Source organism: Anomaloglossus baeobatrachus, chromosome 7, assembly GCF_048569485.1.
Source record: "Anomaloglossus baeobatrachus isolate aAnoBae1 chromosome 7, aAnoBae1.hap1, whole genome shotgun sequence".
NCBI classification, from domain to species: domain Eukaryota; kingdom Metazoa; phylum Chordata; class Amphibia; order Anura; family Aromobatidae; genus Anomaloglossus; species Anomaloglossus baeobatrachus.
This window is the reverse complement of record NC_134359.1, coordinates 22,384,510-22,409,705: the sequence shown is the minus strand read 5'-3', so window position 1 is coordinate 22,409,705 and position 25,196 is coordinate 22,384,510. Positions and strand designations below refer to the sequence as shown.

The 25,196-nt window shown below is 50.2% G+C and overlaps 1 protein-coding gene across 1 annotated transcript in view; it reads left to right on the top strand.

Annotated features, from left to right (window-relative positions):
* Positions 1 to 25,196, top strand: part of ZRANB3 (zinc finger RANBP2-type containing 3) — a 255,035-nt gene that overhangs the window by 210,608 nt on the left and 19,231 nt on the right. The window contains exons 12-14 of the mRNA XM_075319678.1: positions 1,044 to 1,259; positions 6,070 to 6,161; positions 8,976 to 9,077. Of these exons, the coding sequence (XP_075175793.1) occupies positions 1,044 to 1,259; positions 6,070 to 6,161; positions 8,976 to 9,077 (410 nt within the window). The remainder of the gene's footprint in view (positions 1 to 1,043; positions 1,260 to 6,069; positions 6,162 to 8,975; positions 9,078 to 25,196) is intronic.

Sequence of the window (25,196 nt, the reverse complement as noted above, 5' to 3'; positions counted from 1 at the left end):
TTGTGGTGACCCCTCTGTATTTGCTCCTTGTGGTGTCTCCTCTGTATTTGCACCTTGTGGTGACTCCTCTGTATTTGCACCTTGTGGTGACTCCTCTGTATTTGCACCTTGTGGTGACTCCTCTGTATTTGCACCTTGTGGTGACTCCTCTGTATTTGCACCTTGTGGTGACCCCTCTGTATTTGCTCTTTGTGGTGACTCCTCTGTATTTGCTCCTTGTCGTGACTCCTCTGTATTTGGTCTCATGAAGTCTTCTCTTTATGGTGGACTTAGATACTGGAACACGGACGTCCTGGAGCGTTTTCTTCACTTGGGTGGATGTTGTGAAGGATTCTACGATCATCCGCCATTGTTGTCTTCCAGGGGTGTTCATGCCTTTTTGAGTTCCTATCTCACCAGCGCACTCTTTAGTTGAAGAATATATCAAACTGTTGATTTGGCCGCTCCTGATATTTCTGCCCTCCCTGATGGATTTTATTTCTTCTTTTCAGTCTAATGATAGTCTTTCTGTTCCATTGAGAGCTCCTGTGACCGCATAGTTGTGGATTCACAACAACAGCCTCCAAATGCAAATACCACACCTGAAATGAGCTCCAGACCTTTTACCTATTTAATGATGGATTAATGAGGGAATTGCCCATGCAGCCCATTAAAGAGCTTCTAAGATAATTGTCCAATTACTTTTGGTCCCTTGAACAAGAGACAGCGATATATTAAAGAGCCGTAATTCCTAAACCCTCCGATTAGGATGTGAATACCCTCAAATTAAAGCAGAGAGTCGGCACTTTAAGCCCTTATTATAGAACTGGATCCTGAATATGTTTGGGTAAAAAGCTAAAATGCCAAAACTTGTTGCCGTCCAAATATTTCTTGTCCTAACTGTACGTGCCCCATGATGATGGAAATGTCTGACTTCTGGTGGTGTTGGTGCACCCGGTGTTAGTAATGTCCTCCTTTATACACTATAATAAGTAGTCACTTTGCTTTTCCGCCTTCTTTTCCTCAGTTGTCCTCTTACTTCTCGCCCTCTTTTTTGAGGACAGGTACAGAGAAGCAAACTCCGGCAACGAGCGAATCCTGCACTCAAGAAGAGAAAGAAAATGAAAGTCAGTATGATGAGGATAATGAGCTTGTCGCCTGCGCTCCGCAGGAGGCGCCCCCCACTCCACAAAGAGACGTAGAGGGGGATCATGTACTAAGCATCCAAAACAACAACTTGGAAGCCCCCCCGGGGGAGGAATCAGCCGCCAGTGAACCAGGTAATGTGCAGCGAACGCTTCCTCCATGGCCGCTGCCGCAAACTGTTTAATCGGCGGAGCTGTGCAGGATTGGATGGCGCGGTGCCTCGCTTTTAGGGTTGGGGAATTGCTTTGCAATGTTCTTCTGTCTGTTTAATTAACCTTTTTGTAATGTGTTTTTGTCACTGCATGGAGCCGGCTTTGCCTCCCCTCAGGTAAGTGATAGCAGTGCAGACACGTGGCGCGGGGGTTGGGGGACATATGGTTCTGCAGGTCTAAGCAGAGGACCACCACCCCTGCTCAGTCCTACCAGGGACCTCCTCTATACGCTGAACATTTCTCATTGACCCTGTTAGTCTCCACCATGGGGTTTCTCATCAGCGTTTAGCTTCTCTGCATTCGGCTCTTCTATCTCATGGGCTACCTGTCCTCTGCAGGGCTCCGCCATGTTGTCATGTCCCCTCCCTCTCTACATTCACTTGTTTTTATTTCCTGACGTAGTCACAAGCGGCACAACATTGGCCACTGCTTAATAATGCACCTGTGGCCCTGGTCCTGTACCTTTTTTACCATACATATTATACTCCAGAGCTGCACTCACTATTCTGCTGGTGCAGTCACTGTGTTCATACATTACATTATTGATCCTGAGTTACCTCCTGTATTATACTCCAGAGCTGCACTCACTATTCTGCTGGTGCAGTCACTGTGTTCATACATTACATTATTGATCCTGAGTTACCTCCTGTATTATACTCCAGAGCTGCACTCACTATTCTGCTGGTGCAGTCACTGTGTTCATACATTACATTACTGATCCTGAGTTACCTCCTGTATTATACTCTAGAGCTGCACTCACTATTCTGCTGGTGCAGTCACTGTGTACATACATTACATTACTGATCCTGAGTTACCTCCTGTATTATACTCTAGAGCTGCACTCACTATTCTGCTGGTGCAGTCACTGTGTACATACATTACATTACTGATCCTGAGTTACCTCCTGTATTATACTCCTGAGCGGCACTCACTATTCTGCTGGTGGTCACTTTGTATCTGTGAGTCTATTTAATTCCTGTGTAATGATGACAGTTAAGGTTGTGATTGTTGGTGGAGCTATGTAGGTTTGGTGCTGGAATGTTCCTCTTTGTTGCTCTTTTGCCTCATATATCATGTCTTGGATATTTCTGGTCCCCGTCCCCTCTTTGTTTTCTTTTCTCTCTCTTCTCCGTCTTTTCTTTCTATCACTTATTCTTTTTTTATCTTTATTCTTTTTGCTTTATTCTGTCTTTCCTCGCGGCCCTTTTAGTCTTTTTCTCGTGTTTGCGGTCTGTTGTGTTTGGCTTTATTTTCTTCTGTGTTCATTATTTGTTCTTCTTCCTTTGATCGCAGCAGTGAAGCCGGCTCTTCTTCTTCCTATGGGTCTCCTGCAGCCATTCTGTGGGGCATTTTATTTGGGAGATGTTACTCTACCATCGTCCTGTCTATTCTGTGGCTTATATAACCCATAATCAGCCATACAAGCGGTTTCCAATAAAGCCAACGCACAGAATCAGATCTGGACATCCACAAGTCCAATTACATTATTTGAGCACCGTATTAAAAAAACTGTTCTTATTAATAATTCATCAATACATATTATTAATAATCCATAGGGTAATCAATAGCACATTCACAAACTCAACAAGACAATACAGAGAACCCCTAAATGCATTACAGAGGGAACGTCCCAGAGAAATGCTGCTCCGGTGAAATGAGGTATATACTGTACTGCACAATGCGCATACACAAGACCGCACTCCCTGCAGACACCGCGCAGCAGCAATCAGACAAGCCGTGCACACTCCTCTGTTTTATCTCTTGCAGTGTTACCTAGTTTTCTCCTGCAGCTGCTCTCTAAGCGGACACTGTCCTTTAGTTGCTCTCTAAACACTTGTCTTCACCGGCTGTCTAAGCAGACGCTTTCTTTCAGCGGACACTCGTTTACCTGCTCTTTATTCAGCTCCTCTCTTCACCTGCTCTCATTTTGCTCTCCTGTATTTACTCTCATTGTGCGCTTTCCTTCACCTGCTCTTTATTTTTCTTTTTGCTTTTCTTTTTACACCCCTTCCCATTGCATTGTGTAATGTCCATTTTGCTTGCTCTATTCTTTCCCTCTGATCTCGCTGGCCCTCGCCTCTCGTCCCTGGCCCTCGCCTCTCGTCCCTGGCCCTCGCCTCTCGTCCCTGGCCCTCGCCTCTCGTCCCTGGCCCTCGCCTCTCGTCCCTGGCCCTCGCCTCTCGTCCCTGGCCCTCGCCTCTCGTCCCTGGCCCTCGCCTCTCGTCCCTGGCCCTCGCCTCTCGTCCCTGGCCCTCGCCTCTCGTCCCTGGCCCTCGCCTCTCGTCCCTGGCCCTCGCCTCTCGTCCCTGGCCCTCGCCTCTCGTCCCTGGCCCTCGCCTCTCGTCCCTGGCCCTCGCCTCTCGTCCCTGGCCCTCACCTCTCGTCCCTGGCCCTCGCCTCTCGTCCCTGGCCCTCGCCTCTCGTCCCTGGCCCTCGCCTCTCGTCCCTGGCCCTCGCCTCTCGTCCCTGGCCCTCGCCTCTCGTCCCTGGCCCTCGCCTCTCGTCCCTGGCCCTCGCCTCTCGTCCCTGGCCCTCGCCTCTCGTCCCTGGCCCTCGCCCCTTGCCTCGTCCCTGGCCCTTGCCTCGTCCCTGGCCCTCGTCCCTCCCCCTCGTCCCTTGCCCCTCGCCCCTTGTCCCTCGCCCTTGCCTCGTCCCTGGCCCTCGTCCCTCCCCCTCGTCCCTTGCCCCTCGCCCCTTGTCCCTCGCCCCTTGTCCCTGGCCCTCGCCCCTCGTTTCTGGCCCTCGTCCCTGGCCCTCGTCCCTCCCCCTCGTCCCTTGCCCCTCGCCCCTTGTCCCTCGCCCCTCGTCCCTGGCCCTCGCCCCTCGTTTCTGGCCCTCGTCCCTGGCCCTCGTCCCTGGCCCTCATCCCTCGCCCCTGGCCCTCGCCCCTCGTCCCTGGCCCTCGTCCCTGGCCCTCGCCCCTCGTCCCTGGCCCTCGTCCCTGGCCCTCGTCCCTGGCCCTCGTCCCTGGCCCTCGCCCCTGGCCCTCGCCCCTGGCCCTCGCCCCTGGCCCTCGCCCCTCGTTTCTGGCCCTCGTCCCTGGCCCTCGTCCCTGGCCCTCGCCCCTCGTCCCTGGCCCTCGTCCCTGGCCCTCGCCCCTCGTCCCTGGCCCTCGCCCCTCATCTCTGGCCCTCGCCCCTCGTCCCTGGCCCTCGCCTCGTCCCTTGTCCCTCGCCTCTCGTCCCTTGTCCCTCGCCTCTCGTCCCTCGTCCATTGCCTTCGCCCCTCGTCCCTTGCCCCTCGGCCCTTGCCCTCGCCCCTCGTCCCTTGCCCTCGCCCCTCGTCCCTTGCCCTCGCCCCTCGTCCCTTGCCCTCGCCCCTCGTCCCTTGCCCTCGCCCCTCGTTCCTTGCCCTCGCCCTCGTTCCTTGCCCTCGCCCTCGTTCCTTGCCCTCGCCCTCGTTCCTTGCCCTCGCCCTCGTTCCTTTCCCTCGCCCTCGTTCCTTTCCCTCGCCCTCGTTCCTTGCCCTCGCCCCTCGTTCCTTGCCCTCGCCCCTCGTTCCTTGCCCTCGCCCCTCGTTCCTTGCCCTCGCCCCTCGTTCCTTGCCCTCGCCCCTCGTTCCTTGCCCTCGCCCCTCGTTCCTTGCCCTCGCCCCTCGTTCCTTGCCCTCGCCCCTCGTTCCTTGCCCTCGCCCCTCGTTCCTTGCCCTCGCCCCTCGTTCCTTGCCCTCGCCCCTCGTTCCTTGCCCTCGCCCCTCGTTCCTTGCCCTCGCCCCTCGTTCCTTGCCCTCGCCCCTCGTTCCTTGCCCTCGCCCCTCGTTCCTTGCCCTCGCCCCTCGTTCCTTGCCCTCGCCCCTCGTTCCTTGCCCTCGCCCCTCGTTCCTTGCCCTCGCCCCTCGTTCCTTGCCCTCGCCCCTCGTTCCTTGCCCTCGCCCCTCGTTCCTTGCCCTCGCCCCTCGTTCCTTGCCCTCGCCCCTCGTTCCTTGCCCTCGCCCCTCGTCCCTTGCCCTCGCCCCTCGTCCCTTGCCCTCGCCCCTCGTCCCTTGCCCTCGCCCCTCGTCCCTTGCCCTCGCCCCTCGTCCCTTGCCCTCGCCCCTCGTCCCTTGCCCTCGCCCCTCGTCCCTTGCCCTCGCCCCTCGTCCCTTGCCCTCGTTTCTTGCCCCTGCCCCTCGTCCTTTGCCCTCGCCCCTCGTTCCTTGCATTGTTCTTTCCTTGTCCTCACTTTCTCTTCTTGCTGTCTCGTTCCTTGCCCTCGCCCCTCGTCCCTTGCCCTCACCCCTTGTCCCTTGCCCTCGCCCCTCGTCCCTTGCCCATGCCCCTCGTCCCTTGCCCTCGCCCCTCGTCCCTTGCCCTCATTCCTTGCATTGTTTTTTCCTTGTCCTCACTTTCTCTTCTTGCTGTCTCGTTCCTTGCATTGTTCTTTCCTTGTCCTCACTTTCTCTTCTTGCTGTCTCGTTCCTTGCATTGTCCTTTCCTTGCCCTTGTCCCTTGCCCCCGCCCCTTGTCCCTTGCCCTCGCCCCTCGTCCCTTGCCCTCGTTCCTTGCATTGTTCTTTCCTTGTCCTCGCTTTCTCTTCTTGCTGTCTCTGCTTTCTTGCTTTGCTCCCCCCATTGGCGCGCACACTTTAATTTCGGCTCCTTCTCCCCCAGCTCTTATATCTTTATGAGCGCCCTTCACCTCCCCCGCTTGCCGCTCTCGCCTCTCCCAGTAAAGTGTTTTCCCTGGTGACATCTTGCTCTGTATACCGCTCCCTGCATCTCCACTCACTGCCCTACATATTGTGCTTCATTGCAGATCATTGTCACAGCTCCACTTGTTTCCCGGTGTATGATGGATTAATGTTCTGTGCCAGCAGGCACACGGACCGCGTCTATTTATATAGTAAGGTATGTACTGGGCCCGGGTGGAAGAGGCCAGCAGATTGGAAGGAAATAAAACAAGACGTGCACCGGAGAGCCGCTTATTGTCTGCCTGAGATTTAGGCTCCTCCGGTGCCAGCTGGGATTGCGCTTTATTGAATTAAAAAGCCGTAATGTCTCTTCTGCCAGAGACGAGATTAATGGTGATCTGCGGGAATCCTTCCGCTCCCTACACAACACCCCGAGGTCACGATTCCGCCCAAACCCTGCAAGGCCATCCGAAGAAATCCATGCACCGCGCTAACAAGAGGCCTAGGTAAAAGTGTACCAATATGATTGGTCCAAACCCTACCAAAATGTGCAGCGTGTAGTGGCCGTCCTCAGATACTGCGGCTCAGATACTATTCACTTCACTGGGGCTGCAGAACCTGATAACGGCCCCTACATGGAGCACGGAGCCGAATCTGTCCATACGACTCCCGGGGAGCGGCAAACGGCTGATCGTGGGGGTGTGGGTGCTGACCCCACCAATCATGACCTATCCAAAGGTCATCATCTAAATAGTAGACTACCCCTGCTCTATTCAGATATTGAGAGGTGGAGGCCCGGTTACAGATTCTGCACCCAACGGCCTTAAAATTGTCTCAAAGATAACTTTTTAACTTTTTATCCAAATGTGTGCTCAGAAAAGTTGTCAACTCCCCTCCCCCACTCATGTATCACAACTCTGCAGGGGGCGCTAATGAGCATAGGAGAAAGCTCTGCTTAGAGCTGGAGTCAGCACCCTCCAGCACACTAGGTACTGTTAAGCTACAACTTCATAACATCTGTGGCTGTTAGACCATACTGGGAATTGTAGTTTTACAACAGCTTGTACGTGGTGACCCTCTGGCCTGTAGTAAAGAGGGGTCCACATGGTTTACTCTGCAGAGTGTTAGGCCCCTTTCATATTGCGTTCAGCTCCCCGTTCAGTGGTCCCATTGGGGCTTTTGTCCGACCCCCCCACAAAACAGGTTTCAGACGTATACACCAATGGGGCCATTGACTATAATGGTGCAGACGGAGTCATTGTATGCTCTGTCGTGCACCATTTTCGGGTGTATACGCTTTCTGCAGGCGGACACCCAGATGCAGTCTACTACTACTACCACCTGCAGAAAGCATATACGGCCGAAAATAGTGCATGACAGAGCACACCGTGACTCCACCGGCACCATTCTAGTCAATTGCCCTGACGGTGCATGCGTCCGAAACCTATTTTTTGTTGGTATATGCAACAGATGAGGACTTCTTTGTCTGAGTGAAGGAGGACTTTATGCTGATCTAACAGTAGATAGCGATGTTCTGTAAAGTTTCCTTACTCACTGTATTGTAAAAAGTCTCTTATTTCTTCCTGGTTTCGCTTTCTCTTTCTGATGCAATGCTGTATGACTGTGCATATTTATTACCTCATGTTCTGATGGAAGTAAAGAGCTTGTTATCCCATGTAATCTGCTCTGTGAACTTTCTTCTGCAACTGGGAAGCTAGAAGCTGTGCAACAATTTTGTGGGGGGTTCAGACGGAAACCCCAATGGGACCACTGAGCAGAGTTCACAACGCAGTGTGAAAACGGTCTTACAGGTTTCTTCCATGATGCCCATTAATATTTATCCAGCAAACCAACAAGAATATGGAAGAGCAGAAATGTAGGACTCCCCACTAATAGCACCAAATCCTGAGGTAGATTCTCACCCATACACCTTAGGTGAAAGTCGGCTGAACCCAACAATTTTCCACCAGATTGCCCAATTGTACACGGAGGCCTCCGGACTCTCCCTGACAGATGATGTTGGAGGAGAAGAGGATCGGATTGTTGGAATGTCAACACCCGATCCTTTTGTTTGGCTGCGGAAATGCCGGCCGAAGATTTAAGTCTCAGACTGGCAGGATTGATCCAGTATAGCGTATGGATCCTTAAAACTGTTTCTGGAGCTGGAGGTGAACCTCGCTGATTGAACGTGGTCTCTGCACACGCCTGCCCCGACACATGCACAATCTGCAGTATTTTGGTGTGGTGCATGGACACGGTCGCGGGTTTGGTGCGGTGCATGGACACGGCCGCGGGTTTGGTGCTGTGCATGGACACGGCCGCGGGTTTGGTGCTGTGCATGGACACGGCCGCGGGTTTGGTGCGGTGCATGGACACGGCCGCGGGTTTGGTGCGGTGCATGGACACGGCCGTGGGTTTGGTGCGGTGCACGGACACGGCCGTGGGTTTGGTGCGGTGCATGGACACGGCCGTGGGTTTGGTGCGGTGCATGGACACGGCCGTGGGTTTGGTGTGGTGCATGGACACGGCCGTGGGTTTGGTGTGGTGCATGGACACGGCCGTGGGTTTGGTGTGGTGCATGGACACGGCCGGACACGGCCGAGGGTTTGGTGCGGTGCATGGACACGGCTGCGGGTTTGGTGCGGTGCATGGACACGGCTGCGGGTTTGGTGCGGTGCATGGACACGGCCGCGGGTTTTCTTCCCTGACCTTGATGGCTGAATCTGTGACGTCTCCATGACCTGTCCGTGCACCGCACCAGACCCGCACCGTGTGCGCCGGACGCTTGCAGGAGGCTTCACTGCACATTTCTGGACGTTTGCTTTGTTTTTGTTCCTTTTTTTCCCCCATGTATAATAATGATTGTGATACCGCACATGTCACCGGCGCCGGCTCGCCTTCTGATTATTAGCATTAAACACCGTGCAGAAGCTCTCCGCGCCGGAGAAGTAACGACAAACATCTTAATCACCTACCAATGGCATCTGAGGACGGCCTCATTACCGCCCTGAACCCGTGTTTATCTCATTAGGACGGAGCGACGCTGAACTGTAATTTCATTCCTTTGGATATTAAATTGGAAAACTGGGATGATTTACCTGACGCCATGCAGCAGAAGCCGAACCGATCCCTGGTAAGATAAATCGTCCGGAAAGTGGGTTAATTGAGCCGCGTTTGGGAGTTTTCTCGGAGTTTCTCCACCAGACGGACGAGTCCTCCGCTTTGTAGGACGATTTCTGCAGCCGTCGAGCCTTGTATTAAGTTTTGCTAAACTTTTCACCGCTGCTTCCCATGAACATATCACACGGTCTGCGGGAGCGGAGCGACGCCAGGTCCTGCAGCCTTACTCTGTGGGTGCTCGGTTGGATGCTGGGGTCACATTTTAGGGGATGGACGGCCGGGATCAGAGTTCTCTCCAATCCCAGTAGCTGATCTCCTGGTTGCACTGACTGCACATGCAATGCAAAATGCTGAAAATGTCGTCTGAGCAAGAAATAAACACCAAACTGTGACGTATGGGCCGTCCAGGGTTAGAAAAATACAATCACGACCCTGGTTCCTGAATAGGTGGAGATTTGTGAAAACAATAAAAATAAAAACAAACCCAATAGATACCTACTCTTCCCTGGTCCAGTGTCAGCGCTCCACATGTGATACCACAGCACACATCAACACTGCAGCCAATCACTGGGCTCAGCAGCTTGTGAAGACTACAGCAGCAGTCAGTGATTGGCTGCAGTGGTGATACCACAGTACACATCACCACTGCAGCCAATCACTGAGCTCAGCAGCTTGTGCAGACTACAGCAGCCGTAGTCGCAGAGATCAGTGATTGGCTGCAGCAGTGATACCACAACCACATCACATATCACCACTGCAACCAATCGCTGAGCTCGGCGGCTCATGCAGACTACAGTAACAGCAGTTGGTGATTTGGCTGCAGTAGTGAGACCAGAACCACAGCATACATCACCACTGCAGCCAATCACTGAGCTCAGCAGCTCGTGCAGACAACGATTGGCTGCAGTAGTGATACCACAACCACAGCACACATCACCACTGCAGCAAATCATTGAGCTCAGTGGCTCGTGCAGACTACAGCAGCAGTCACGGACATCGGTGATTGGCTGCAGTGGTGATGGGCACTGTAGTCGTGACATCACCTCTTCAGCCAAAGCATAGAAGCCGGTACAGCCTTGTTTAAAGACCATTTTTTTAATATAGAAAACCCCAGAGCCATCTATTACCCAGGGGCGTTACTCCATCACTGGAGTACCCCCGTTGTGCTCTCAGGTGTTTGTGATACATATGGGGCGGCTCGTCGGGTCCGGTGTGTTTCCCACACCTCTGTGCACTCGGGATAGACGCAGGTTATGACAATGATGGAGATATACAGACTGAATGAGCCCAATAATCCTCCTGTGCGGCCCGTATTCAGTTTCCATGGTAACTATATATTACAGCTCTTCTATGGAGAATATATTTTCTACATCTATGCATATAAAAGACAAATGGAGCTCATTCATAATCCCCTATAATCTATATGTCCGCATTCACGGTTGCGCCCGCTTCCTCCCGGTGCAGCGCCTCCCGTCCAGCTCCATCAATACACACAAGTAGGATCATAATTCAATGTTAGCTTAAAGGAACTTTCCCCCATCAGCAAAGTTAATTTTAATCAATAGATCTTGGAATAATAATAATTTCCACAATTGGACGTTACATAAAATGTTCCTGTGCTGAGATAATCTTATATATGTGTCTCTGCTGTGTACTGTGTAATGGCTGTATCTGACCGTACAGGGACATGCTCTGATCATACCACAGCTCCTGGGTCGGGGAGGACGCAAACGAGATTATACAGATAGAAGAGCATGGGATCGTAGATGATTCGTTATGTGAGGTAAAACGTTTCTCTGCCTGTTTTTTAATTTATTTTTTTACCTTAAAAGAATGCTCTATGATCCCGTGCTGTAATGGCTGTATACTCACTTTTGTGTCCTCCCCGGCCCAGGAGATGTGGTTATGCTCAGACCATGTCCTGTACGGTCAGACACAGCCATTACACAGTACACAGCAGGGACACATATATAAGATTATCTCAGCACAGGGACTGAATATATAACGTCCAATTGTCACAATTATTATTTTCTTCGGCGCTCCATTGGGAGACCCAGACGATTGGGTGTATAGCACTGCCTCCGGAGGCCACACAAAGCATTACACTAAAAAGTGTAAGGCCCCTCCCCTTCTGGCTATACACCCCCAGTGGGATCACTGGCTCACCAGTTTTCTGCTTTGTGCGAAGGAGGTCAGACATCCACGCATAGCTCCACTGTTTAGTCAGCAGCAGCTGCTGACTATGTCGGATGGAAGAAAAGAGGGCCCATACTAGGGCCCCCAGCATGCTCCCTTCTCACCCCACTTTATGTCGGCGGTGTTTGTTAAGGTTGAGGTACCCATTGCGGGTACGGAGGCTGGAGCCCACATGCTGTTTTCCTTCCCCATCCCCCTGAGGGGCTCTGAGGAAGTGGGATCTTACAGGTCTCCAGGCACTGAGACCGGGCTCCATCCACAGACCCAGAGAACCTGCTGGATATGGAGCTGAGTATCGTCAGGGACAGGGCCCTGCTACATTAAGGTACTCTGTGTCCCCGTACACATCGCGCACACACACACCAGCATTGCTGGGAGTGCTAGTGCGCCGGGGACAACAGCGCGGAGCGCTTGTGCTATTATTCACGGCAGCTTTGCTGTGTGAATTTATGTATTGGGAACTGCCGCGCCGGGCCGCTGCTGGGTGTTTTTACACTGTGGCGCGGCTGGGACTTGTGGTGCGCCGGGGACTCCGCGCTGGCCGTGCACATAGGACGGCCGCGCTTATTACTCGAGTCCCCGGCTTTGCGGCCTAGTTTCCGTTTCGTTCCCGCCCCCAGCCCTGCCAGTCAGGGGAGAGGCGGGACGCTGTACAGACAGTCAGCGCCGAGGGCTGGAGTCTGCTTTGCATTCTCCAGCCCCCTTCACTGGACACAGTGGGACGCCGGTTTCCCGCTCTTGCCTTGGGCACGCCCACGGCCCGCCCCTCATCACACGAGCTGGAGAAGGACGCCGGCAGCCATTGACAGACAGATGGACCTCTGGTTGAAATCTGTCTATGAAGCTATCGGCGTGTCGGTTGCTCCGGCATTCGCAGCCGTATGGGCACTCTAAGCTATGTCAGCTGGTCTTGCGCAGCTGGTCTTGAGCACAGGTACATCTGTGCCGCAGGTAGCGTCCTTATCCTCGCAATGTCTGCATTGCGACTTACCCTATTAATGCTGTCCGTGAGAGACAGTCGAGGTTTCGGTCCTTCCCAGGCTCGGGCAGGTCCAAATTGTCCTAGTCCAAAAGGGCTCAAAAGGCTCAGAGGGGCTCAGATTCCAGGCGGGCTCAATCACGCCCAAGGAAGGCAGCCAGAGGAACCGCTTCCAAGGCGGTCTCCTCATGACTTTAAGCTCTCTCTCTCCGCATCCGCGGTTGGTGGCAGACTCTCTCGCCTTGGCGACATTTAGCTGCCACAGGTCACAGACCGGTGGGTGAGAGACATTGTGTCTCACGTGTACAGGATAGAGTTCTGTTCTCGGCCTCCGGCTCGATTCTTCAGAACTTCCCCACCTACCCACCGAGCCGATGCTCTTCTGCAGGCAGAATGAGTGGTAATTCCTGTTCCTCTTCAGGAACAAGACACGGTTTTTCCTCCAATCTGATTGTGGGGGACCTAAAACTGCTCAACAAGCACGTGAAGGCCAGGCGGTTCCGGAGGGCATCCCTCCGCTCCGTCATTGCCTCAATGTCTCAAGGAGATTTCCAAGCATCAATACACATCAGGATGCTTATCTCCACGTGCCGATTGCTCCAGAGCACCAACGTTTGCTACGTTTCGTTATTGAAGACGAGCATCTTCAGTTCGTAACCCTGCCCTTCGGTCTGGCGACAGCCCTACGGAGTTTCACCAAGTTCAGGGCAGCAGTGGGAGCAGTCCTGCACTCTCAGGGTCACTCGGTGATCCTTCCTTGGACGGTCGACTTGTCAAGGCACCCTCTCAAGAGGCATGCCAACACAGCCTGAGCGTAGCGCTGGAGACTCTCCAGAGTTTCGGGTGGATCATCAACTTCTCAAGGTTAAATCTGACACCGACCCAATCGCTGACATATCTGGGCATGGAGTGTCACGCTCCCTCAGCGATAGTGAAGCTTCCGCTGGACAAACAGCGTTCACTACAGACGGGGGTGCAGTCTCTCCTTCACGGCCAGTCACACTCCTTAACACGCCTCATGCAGAGGCAGTCACTTTCGCGCAGTTTCATCTGCGTCCACTCCAATGTGGCATTCTTTGCCAATGGGATGGGAAGTCGACGTCCCTAGACGGAACGCCCCCCTTCTCAGACGGTCAAGGACTCTCTTCAGAGGAGTCCATCCTTCAAATCAATGTGCTAGAAATCTGGGCAGTGTATCTTGCCCTGCAAGCCTTCCAGCCGTGGCTGGAAAGCACACACATCCGAATTCAGTCGGACAACTCCACAGCGGTGGCATACATCTTCCACCAAGGCGGAACACGCAGTCGGCAAGCCTCCCAGGAAGTCCGGCGGAGTCTGATGGGGGTGGAAGACAGAGCATCCACCATATCCGCAGTTCACATCCCGGGCGCAGATAACTGGGAAGCAGACTTCCTCAGTTGCCAGGGTGTGGACGCAGGGGAAGGGTATCTTCACCCGGACGGTTTTCAGGAAATCTGTCAACGCTGGGGGATGCTGAACGTCGACCTAATAGCGTCTCGGCACAACAACAAGGTTCCGATTTTCATGGCGCGGTATCAAGATCAAAGAGCTCTGGCGGCAGACGCCTTAGTTCAGGTTTGGTCGCAGTTCCAGCTACCTATGTGTTTCCCCCTCTGACACTGCTGCCCAGAGGGCTACGCAACATCAGGTCCGTTTGCCGCCGCGCCATCCTCATCGCCACAGACTGGCCGAGGAGGTCGTAGTCCCCGGATCTGTGGCATCTCACGGTCTACCAACCGTGGGCACTACCAGCCCGGCCGGACTTACTGTCCCAAGGGCCGTTTTTTCCATCTGAATTCTACGGCCCTGAACCTGACGGTATGGCCTTTGAGTCCTGAATCCTAGCGTCTTCAGGATTGTCTCGGGGCGTCATTGCCACCATGAGACAGACTAGAAAACCGACGTCTGCCAAGATCTACCACAGGATGTGGAGGATATTCTTCTCTTAGTGCTCTGCTCAGGGAGTGTCTCCCTGCCCATTTGCATTCCCTACTTTTCCTTCCTTCCTGCAATCTGGTTTGGAAAAAGGTTGTCACTCGGCTCCCTTAAAGGACAAGTCTCAGCGCTATCTGTATGCTTCAGAAGCGCCTAGCACCACTTCCTCAGGTACACACGTTCCTGCAGGAGGTTTGTCACATTGTCCCTCTGTACAAACGGCCGTTGGACCCATGGGATCTGAACAGGGTACTAATTGCTCTCCAGAAGCCGCCCTTCGAGCCTCTGAGAGATGTTTCACTCTCTCGACTTTCCCAGAAAGAGGCCTTTCTGGTAGTGGTCACGTCTCTTAGGAGAGTGTCCGAGCTAGCAGCGCTGTCATCCAAAAGCTTCCTTCCTGGTGTTTCACCAAGGCAAGGTAGTGCTGCGCCCGATTCCGGAGATCTCCCTACGGTGGTATCTCCTTACCTTCCTTTTGCCTCATCCTTTTCATCGATATGAAATGGATTTGCATTTGTTGGATCTGGTGGGAGCACTCAGAATCTACATTTCCCGCACGGCGCCTCTGCGCCGCTCGGATGCACTCTCTGTGCTTGTCGCTAATCAGCGTAAAGAGTCGCAGGCTTCCAAATCCACCCTGGCTCGATGGATCAAGGAACCAATTCTTGAAGCCTACTGTTCTGCTGGGCTTCCGGTTCCATCAGGGCTGTAAGCCCATTCTACCAGAGCCGTGGGTGCGCCCTAGGCATTACGGCACCAGGCTACGGCTCAGCAGGTGTGCCAGGCAGCTACCTGGTCGAGTCTGCACACTTTCACCAAACATTATCAGGTGCATACCTATGCTTCGGCGGACGCCAGCCTAGGTAGAAGGGTCCTGCAGGCGGCAGTTGCCTCCCCGTAGGGGAGGGCTGTCTTTGCAGCTCTAACATGAGGTATTTCTTTACCCACCCAGGGACAGCTTTTGGACGTCCCAATCGTCTGGGTCTCCCAATGGAGCGCCGAAGAAGAAGGGAATTTTGTTACTTACCGTAAATTCCTTTTCTTCTAGCTCCTATTGGGAGACCCAGCACCCGCCCTGTTGTCCTTCGGGATTTTTGGTTGTTTTTCGGGTACACATGTTGTTCATGTTGAACGGTTTTCAGTTCTCCGACGTTACTTTGGAGTGAATTTGTTTAAACCAGTTATTGGCTTTCCTCCTTCTTGCTTTTGCACTAAAACTGGTGAGCCAGTGATCCCACTGGGGGTGTATAGCCAGAAGGGGAGGGGCCTTACACTTTTTAGTGTAATGCTTTGTGTGGCCTCCGGAGGCAGTGCTATACACCCAATCGTCTGGGTCTCCCAATTGGAGCTAGAAGAAAAGGAATTTACGGTAAGTAACAAAATTCCCTTCATTCCAAGATCTATGGATTAAAATTACATTTGTTCATGGGGGGAAACTCCTTTAAAATGCCACAAATTACAAGTGCATCTCAATAAATTAGAATATCATCAAAAATTTTCTTTATTTCAATAATTCAATACAAAAAGGGAAACACATAAATTATATAGAGTCATTACACACAGAGGGATCTATTCCTATATATTATATAGAGTCATTACACACAGAGCGATCTATTTCTATATATTATATAGAGTCATTACACACAGAGGGATCTATTCCTATATATTATATACAGTCATTACACACAGAGGGGTCTATTCCTATATATTATATACAGTCATTACACACAGAGGGGTCTATTCCTATATATTATATAGAGTCATTACACACAGAGGGATAGATTCCTATATATTGTATAGAGTCATTACACACAGAGGGATCTATTCCTATATATTATATAGAGTCATTACACACAGAGGGATCGATTCCTATATATTATATAGAGTCATTACACACAGAGGGATCGATTCCTATATATTATATAGAGTCATTACACACAGAGGGATCTATTCCTATATATTATATAGAGTCATTACACACAAAAAGATCTATTCCTATATATTATATAGTCATTACACACCGAGGGATCTATTTCTATATATTATATAGAGTCATTACACACAGAGGGATCTATTCCTATATATTATATACAGTCATTACACACAGAGGGATCGATTCCTATATATTATATAGAGTCATTACACACAGAGGGATCGATTCCTATATATTGTATAGAGTCATTACACACAGAGGGATCTATTCCTATATATTCTATAGAGTCATTACACACAGAGGGATCTATTCCTATATATTATATAGTCATTACACACCGAGGGATCTATTCCTATATATTATACTAGCTGTACTACCCAGCTTCGCCCGGGATAGTAACTGTCTCTCTGTTTCTTTCCCATTCTCTGTCTGTCTCCCCCTCTGTATATCTCTCTCTCTCTCTTTGTCTGTCTGTCTCTTTCTCCGTCTGTCTCTTTCTCCGTCTGTCTCAATCTCTTTCCCTGTCTGTCTCTGTCACTTTCCCCGTCTGTCACTTTCCCTGTCTGTCACTTTCCCTGTCTGTCACTTTCCCTGTCTGTCACTTTCCCTGTCTGTCACTTTCCCTGTCTGTCACTTTCCCTGTCTGTCACTTTCCCTGTCTGTCACTTTCCCTGTCTGTCACTTTCCCTGTCTGTCACTTTCCCTGTCTGTCACTTTCCCTGTCTGTCACTTTCCCTGTCTGTCACTTTCCCTGTCTGTCACTTTCCCTGTCTGTCACTTTCCCTGTCTGTCACTTTCCCTGTCTGTCACTCTCCCTCTGTCTGTCACTTTCCCTCTGTCTGTCACTTTCCCTCTGTCTGTCACTTTCCCTCTGTCTGTCACTTTCCCTCTGTCTGTCACTTTCCCTCTGTCTGTCACTTTCCCTCTGTCTGTCACTTTCCCTCTGTCTGTCACTTTCCCTCTGTCTGTCACTTTCCCTCTGTCTGTCACTTTCCCTCTGTCTGTCACTTTCCCTCTGTCTGTCACTTTCCCTCTGTCTGTCACTTTCCCTCTGTCTGTCACTTTCCCTCTGTCTGTCACTTTCCCTCTGTCTGTCACTTTCCCTCTGTCTGTCACTTTCCCTCTGTCTGTCACTTTCCCTCTGTCTGTCACTTTCCCTCTGTCTGTCACTTTCCCTCTGTCTGTCACTTTCCCTCTGTCTGTCACTTTCCCTCTGTCTGTCACTTTCCCTCTGTCTGTCACTTTCCCTCTGTCTGTCACTTTCCCTCTGTCTGTCACTTTCCCTCTGTCTGTCACTTTCCCTCTGTCTGTCACTTTCCCTCTGTCTGTCACTTTCCCTCTGTCTGTCACTTTCCCTCTGTCTGTCACTTTCCCTCTGTCTGTCACTTTCCCTCTGTCTGTCACTTTCCCTCTGTCTGTCACTTTCCCTCTGTCTGTCACTTTCCCTCTGTCTGTCACTTTCCCTCTGTCTGTCACTTTCCCTCTGTCTGTCACTTTCCCTCTGTCTGTCACTTTCCCTCTGTCTGTCACTTTCCCTCTGTCTGTCACTTTCCCTCTGTCTGTCACTTTCCCTCTGTCTGTCACTTTCCCTCTGTCTGTCACTTTCCCTCTGTCTGTCACTTTCCCTCTGTCTGTCACTTTCCCTCTGTCTGTCACTTTCCCTCTGTCTGTCACTTTCCCTCTGTCTGTCACTTTCCCTCTGTCTGTCACTTTCCCTCTGTCTGTCACTTTCCCTCTGTCTGTCACTTTCCCTCTGTCTGTCACTTTCCCTCTGTCTGTCACTTTCCCTCTGTCTGTCACTTTCCCTCTGTCTGTCACTTTCCCTCTGTCTGTCACTTTCCCTCTGTCTGTCACTTTCCCTCTGTCTGTCACTTTCCCTCTGTCTGTCACTTTTTCTGTCTCTGTACCTGTCTTTGTCTGTCTCTTTCCCTGTCTGTGTCTGTCTCTTTGTGTCTGTCTCTTTGTGTCTGTCTCTTTGTGTCTGTCTCTTTGTGTCTGTCTCTTTGTGTCTGTCTCTTTGTGTCTGTCTCTTTGTGTCTGTCTCTTTGTGTCTGTCTCTTTGTGTCTGTCTCTTTGTGTCTGTCTCTTTGTGTCTGTCTCTTACCCTGTCTGGGTCTGTCTCTTTCCCTGGCTGCATTGTGACACGCCAACATTCCATATAAGGGCGTGGCTGCGCATTCTTCTGAAGTTCTGGCTGCACTGTGACTCCCAGCTCCATTCGCTTTAATGGAGGCAGGTTTTTTGGCGAATAACTGTAAAGCACGGGGTTAAATTTTTCCCACAAAACATAGCCTATGACGCTTTCGGGGTCCAGAAGTGTGAGTGTGCAAAAGTTTGGGGCTGTAGCTGCGACGGTGCAGATGCCAATCCCGGACATACATACATACATACATACATACATACATAGATACATACATACATACATACATAGATACATACATACATACAGTGCCTACAAGTAGTATTCAACCCCCTGCAGATTTAGCAGGTTTGATAAGATGCAAATAGGGCTGCTTTCACACTACGTTTTTTTAACATGCGTCATGAACTTTTTTTTGCTGTAAAAGCGGATCCTGCTTTTACAGCAAAAAACGCATGCTAACGCATGTGTTATTTTGCAGGATCCTGTCACTGGATGTTTAGGGGCGGGCATTGGAGTCATGTGATCGGGAGTGAGGGGAACTAAACGTGCCAGACTGGGAGCCGGCTTCTGACAGCTGCAGACGCTCGTAACCAAGGTAAACATCGGGTAACTTGCTTGGATACCCGATATTTATCTTGGTTACGAGCGTCTGTACACGTAACCAACGTAAACATCGGGTAACTAAGAGAAGTGGTTACCCGATATTTACCTTGGTTACGAGTGTCCGCAGCTCTCAGGTGGGAGAGAGAGACAGGAGAGGGAGGGGGAGAGAGGGAGGAGAGATAGGGACTGATCACCAGAGACTGGTTTCTGGGCATGCTCAGTAGAGCAAGCAGGATCCTGTCTATCAGCATGCCAGCGTTCACATACGTTTGCGTGCTGTTTAGTCAGGATCCAGCAATTTGCAGTATTTGGCTGCAGCTCAAAAACGCTACAAGTAGCGTTTTTGAAAAATGTTAAAAAACTGCAAGTCGCTGTATCCTCACTATAACGCACGCAAACGCAGGTGAACGCATGTTAACGCGAGTCCATTGCAAATGCATTGAAATGAAAACGCATTTGCACTGGATCCGCTTTTGCGTTAAAAAAACGTTCATGACGGATGTTAAAAAAACGTAGTGTGAAAGCAGCCTAAGTTAGAGCCTGCAAACTTCAAACAAGAGCAGGATTTATTAACAGATGCATAAATCTTACAAACCAACAAGTTATGTTGCTCAGTTAAATTTTAATACATTTTAAACATAAAAGTGTGGGTCAATTATTATTCAACCCCTAGGTTTAATATTTTGTGGAATAACCCTTGTTTGCAATTACAGCTAATAATCGTCTTTTATAAGACCTGATCAGGCCGGCACAGGTCTCTGGAGTTATCTTGGCCCACTCCTCCATGCAGATCTTCTCCAAGTTATCTAGGTTCTTTGGGTGTCTCATGTGGACTTTAATCTTGAGCTCCTTCCACAAGTTTTCAATTGGGTTAAGGTCAGGAGACTGACTAGGCCACTGCAACACCTTGATTTTTTCCCTCTTGAACCAGGCCTTGGTTTTCTTGGCTGTGTGCTTTGGGTCGTTGTCTTGTTGGAAGATGACATGGCGACCCATCTTAAGATCCTTGATGGAGGAGCGGAGGTTCTTGGCCAAAATCTCCAGGTAGGCCATGCCATCTTCCCATGGATGCGGACCAGATGGCCAGGCCCCTTGGCTGAGAAACAGCCCCACAGCATGATGCTGTCACCACCATGCTTGACTGTAGGGATGGTATTCTTGGGGTCGTATGCAGTGCCATCCAGTCTCCAAACGTCACGTGTGTGGTTGGCACCAAAGATCTCGATCTTGGTCTCATCAGACCAGAGAACCTTGAACCAGTCTGTCTCAGAGTCCTCCAAGTGATCATGAGCAAACTGTAGATGAGCCTTGACATGACGCTTTGAAAGTAAAGGTACCTTTCGGGCTCGTCTGGAACGGAGACCATTGCGGTGGAGTACGTTACTTATGGTATTGACTGAAACCAATGTCCCCACTGCCATGAGATCTTCCCGGAGCTCCTTCCTTGTTGTCCTTGGGTTAGCCTTGACTCTTCGGACAAGCCTGGCCTCGGCACGGGAGGAAACTTTCAAAGGCTGTCCAGGCCGTGGAAGGCTAACAGTAGTTCCATAATCCTTCCACTTCCGGATGATGCTCCCAACAGTGGAGACAGGTAGGCCCAACTCCTTGGAAAGGGTTTTGTACCCCTTGCCAGCCTTGTGACCCTCCACGATCTTGTCTCTGATGGCCTTGGAATGCTCCTTTGTCTTTCCCATGTTGACCATGTATGAGTGCTGTTCACAAGTTTGGGGAGGGTCTTAATTAGTCAGAAAAGGCTGGAAAAAGAGATAATTAATCCAAACATGTGAAGCTCATTGTTCTTTGTGCCTGAAATACTTCTTAATACTTTAGGGGAACCAAACAGAATTCTGGTGGTTTGAGGGGTTGAATAATAAATGACCCTCTGAATAAACTTTTCACAATATAAAAAAAAAAAAAAATAAAAAAAGAAATAACATTCTTTTTTGCTGCATTTCACACTTCCAGGCTGATCTACAGTCCAAATGTCACAATGCCAAATTAATTCCGAATGTGTAAACCTGCTAAATCTGCAGGGGGTTGAATACTACTTGTAGGCACTGTACATACACACATATACACATTCAGCTTTATATATTATATAGAGTCATTACACACAGAGGGATCTATTCCTATATATTATAGAGTCATTACACACAGAGGGATCTATTCCTATATATTATAGAGTCATTACACACAGAGGGATCTATTTCATGTGTTTATTTCTGTTAATGTTGATGATTATGGCTTACAGCCAATGAAAACCCAAAAGTCATTATCTCAGAAAATTAGAATATTATATAAGAGCAGCTGAAAAAATGATTTTACACTCAGAAATGTTGGCGCCTACTAAAAAGCCTGTGCAGTAAATGCCTCAATACTTGGTCGCGGCTCCTTTTGCATGAATTCATGCATCAATGTGGCAATGTGGCATGGAGGCAATCAGCCTGTGGCACTGCTGAGGTGTTATGGAAGCCCAGGTTGCTTTGATAGCCGCCTTCAGCTCGTCTGCATTGTTGGCTCTGGTGTCTCTCATAGGTTCTCTATGAGGTTTAGGTCAGGAGAGTTTGCTGGCCAATCAAGCACAGTGATACTGTGGTTAGTAAACCAGGTATTGGTACTTTTCGCAGTGTGGACAGGAGCCAAGTCCTGCTGGAAAATGAAATTTCCATCTCCAAAAAGCTTGTCAGCAGAGGGAAGCGTGAAGTGCAGTAAAATGTCCTGGTAGACGGCTGCGCTGGCTATGGTCTTGATAAAACACAGTGGAGCTGCACCAGCAGATGACATGGCCCAAACCATCACTGATTGTGGAGACTTCACACTAGACCCCAGCAGCTTGGATTGTGGCCTCCGCTCTTCCTCCAGACTCTGGGACCGCGATTTCCAAATGAAATGCAAAATTTACTTTCATCTGGAAGCAACACCTTGGACAACTGAGAACAGTCCAGTTTTTCTCTTTGGCCCAGGTAAGACGCTTCTGGCGTTGTCTATTGGTCATGAGCGGTGACACAAGGAATGTGACACTTGTAGCCCATGTCCTGGATACGTCTGTGTGTGGTGGCTCTAGAAGCTCTGACTCCAGCAGCGTCCACTCCTTGTGAATCCCCCCACATTTTTCAATGGCCTTTCCTTAACAATCCTATCAAGGCTGCGGTTATCCCAGTTGCTTGTGCACCTTTTTCTACCACACTTTTTCCTTCCACTCAACTTTCCATTAATATGCTTGGATACAGCACTTTGTGAACAGCCAGCTTCTTTAGCAATGTCATTACAGCAGTCGTCCCCATGATTGTGTAGCCTACTGAACCAGACTAAGGGACCACTTTACATGCTTAGGAAGCCTGTGCAGGTGTTTTGAGGTAATTATTCAAAATTTCTGAGATAATGACTTTTGGGTTTTTATTGGCTGTAAGTCATAATCATCAACACTAACAGAAATTAACACTGGGAATAGATCACTCTGTGTGTCATGACTCTATATAATATATAGGAATAGATCCCTCTGTGTGTAATGACTCTATATAATATATAGAAATAGATCCCTTTGTGTGTAATGACTATATAATATATAGGAATAGATCCCTCTGTGTGTAATGACTCTATATAATATATAGGAATAGTTCCCTCTGTGTGTAATGACTCTATATAATATATAGGAATAGATCCCTCTGTGTGTAATGACGCTATATAATATATAGGAATATATTCCTCTGTGTGTAATGACTGTATATAATATATAGGAATAGATCCCTCTGTGTGTAATGAATCTATATAATATATATAAATAGTTCCCTCTGTGTGTAATAACTCTATATAATATATAGGAATAGATCCCTCTGTGTGTAATGAATCTATATAATATATATAAATAGTTCCCTCTGTGTGTAATAACTCTATATAATATATAGGAATAGATCCATCTGTGTGTAATGACTCTATATAATATATAGGAATATATTCCTCTGTGTGTAATGACTCTATATAATATATAGGAATAGATCCCTCTGTGTGTAATGACTATATAATATGTGTAATGACTCTATATAATATATAGGAATAGATCCCTCTGTGTGTAATGACTCTATAATATATAGGAATAGATCCCTCTGTGTGTAATGAATCTATATAATATGTGTTTCCCTTTTTATATTGAATTACTAATATAATTTAACTTTTTGATAAAATATTCTAATTTATTGAGATCCACTTGTGTATAAAATGTATGGAAGTCCTCTAGCTTTTTCACTGAGTGAGAAACTGCAGCTCCATCCCCCTTCTTCCCCATCTAATACAGTAGTAACTGCTGTACTAAAGGGGTCTAGGAGGAGTGGACAGAGTCATTCTTCCATAATAAGATATTCTACATCTTAACATCTCTAGAATTAGAAAAACAGCGCCACCCCTGTGCACAGGTTGTGACCGGAATTGCAGCTCTGCTTTCTTAGAGCGAATCTTGACCCCCATTATGTTTACGCTGTAGTTTTGAAGAGGCTCATTAGTGACGGCCCCTGACGTGAGCGCTCCCCAGAATTGCGTTTTTCCCCTCAGGGGTGTCATACTAAATGGGGGGTGATCGGTGGATGCTATTGGCTGCTCATTTTCTCTGCAGCGGCCTCTAGTGGGGGGAGTGTGACATTACAAGTGATCGGTCAGAGGTTGCCGCCTGCGCTGACCCCTCTGTACGGCGTCTTGTAGCTTGGTCGGGCGCGTGCCAGGGATTGATTTCACCCAGATGCATTATTAATGGTGTCTAACATTTTATGTTTCCTGACACGCGAGTCCCACCAGTGAAAGGCCACGTCCAAGCCAATCCCATCATAAATGTCGCCGGTCCCAGCAGACCCGGACGTGAGCAATGGCCGCCCGTGATCCGGCGTCTGTGCCGGGGACAATTAATGAGAGCCGCACGATAACCCGCCATAGCTGCGGAGCCCCCTCCCCCGCCCGTCTCTGCAGCACATTCTGGGGGGGCCCTTTAAGGCTCCTATATATAGAGAAGTGCTGTTCTGGTGCAGCAGATTCAGACGATGCTGAGCGTCTGCTGAGGCCCAAAATAAACCCGCTTCTGCTCCTTCTGCAAAATCTCACACCTACACGTTTCTGCGGATGCAAATGCCAAGAAGGAATTTATTTTTTTTTATTTTCTCCTTCTCATTTGCAGAATTACCAACTGTGATAATTCATCAATATTCATGGCCTCCTGGTTAACACTTTCACTCCCGGAGATAAATACACAGCAGTTTAGAAAGTTCTGTTACCTGATACACCCCGTCCTTCAGGTGTAGCAGAGCCGAGCAGGTCTCACGCAGGAGATTTTACTATTTAATGTCTTTATAACATCACGGGCTGGTATATCTGCTCTTACATGGGACTGCAGCTCTGCTTACACGGGGCTGCAGCTTTATTAACGCGGGGCTGCGGCTTTACTAACGCGGGGCTGCGGCTTTACTAACGCGGGGCTGCGGCTTTACTAACTCGGGGCTGCGGCTTTACTAACGCGGGGCTGCAGCTTTACTAACGCGGGGCTGCAGCTTTACTAACGCGGGGCTGCAGCTTTACTAACGCGGGGCTGCAGCTTTACTAACGCGGGGCTGCAGCTTTACTAACGCGGGGCTGCAGCTTTACTAACGCGGGGCTGCAGCTTTACTAACGCGGGGCTGCAGCTTTACTAACGCGGGGCTGCAGCTTTACTAACGCGGGGCTGCAGCTTTACTAACGCGGGGCTGCAGCTTTACTAACGCGGGGCTGCAGCTTTACTAACGCGGGGCTGCAGCTTTACTAACGCGGGGCTGCAGCTTTACTAACGCGGGGCTGCAGCTTTACTAACGCGGGGCTGCAGCTTTACTAACGCGGGGCTGCAGCTTTACTAACGCGGGGCTGCAGCTTTACTAACGCGGGGCTGCAGCTTTACTAACGCGGGGCTGCAGCTTTACTAACGCGGGGCTGCAGCTTTACTAACGCGGGGCTGCAGCTTTACTAACGCGGGGCTGCAGCTTTACTAACGCGGGGCTGCAGCTTTACTAACGCGGGGCTGCAGCTTTACTAACGCGGGGCTGCAGCTTTACTAACGCGGGGCTGCAGCTTTACTAACGCGGGGCTGCAGCTTTACTAACGCGGGGCTGCAGCTTTACTAACGCGGGGCTGCAGCTTTACTAACGCGGGGCTGCAGCTTTACTAACGCGGGGCTGCAGCTTTACTAACGCGGGGCTGCAGCTTTACTAACGCGGGGCTGCAGCTTTACTAACGCGGGGCTGCAGCTTTACTAACGCGGGGCTGCAGCTTTACTAACGCGGGGCTGCAGCTTTACTAACGCGGGGCTGCAGCT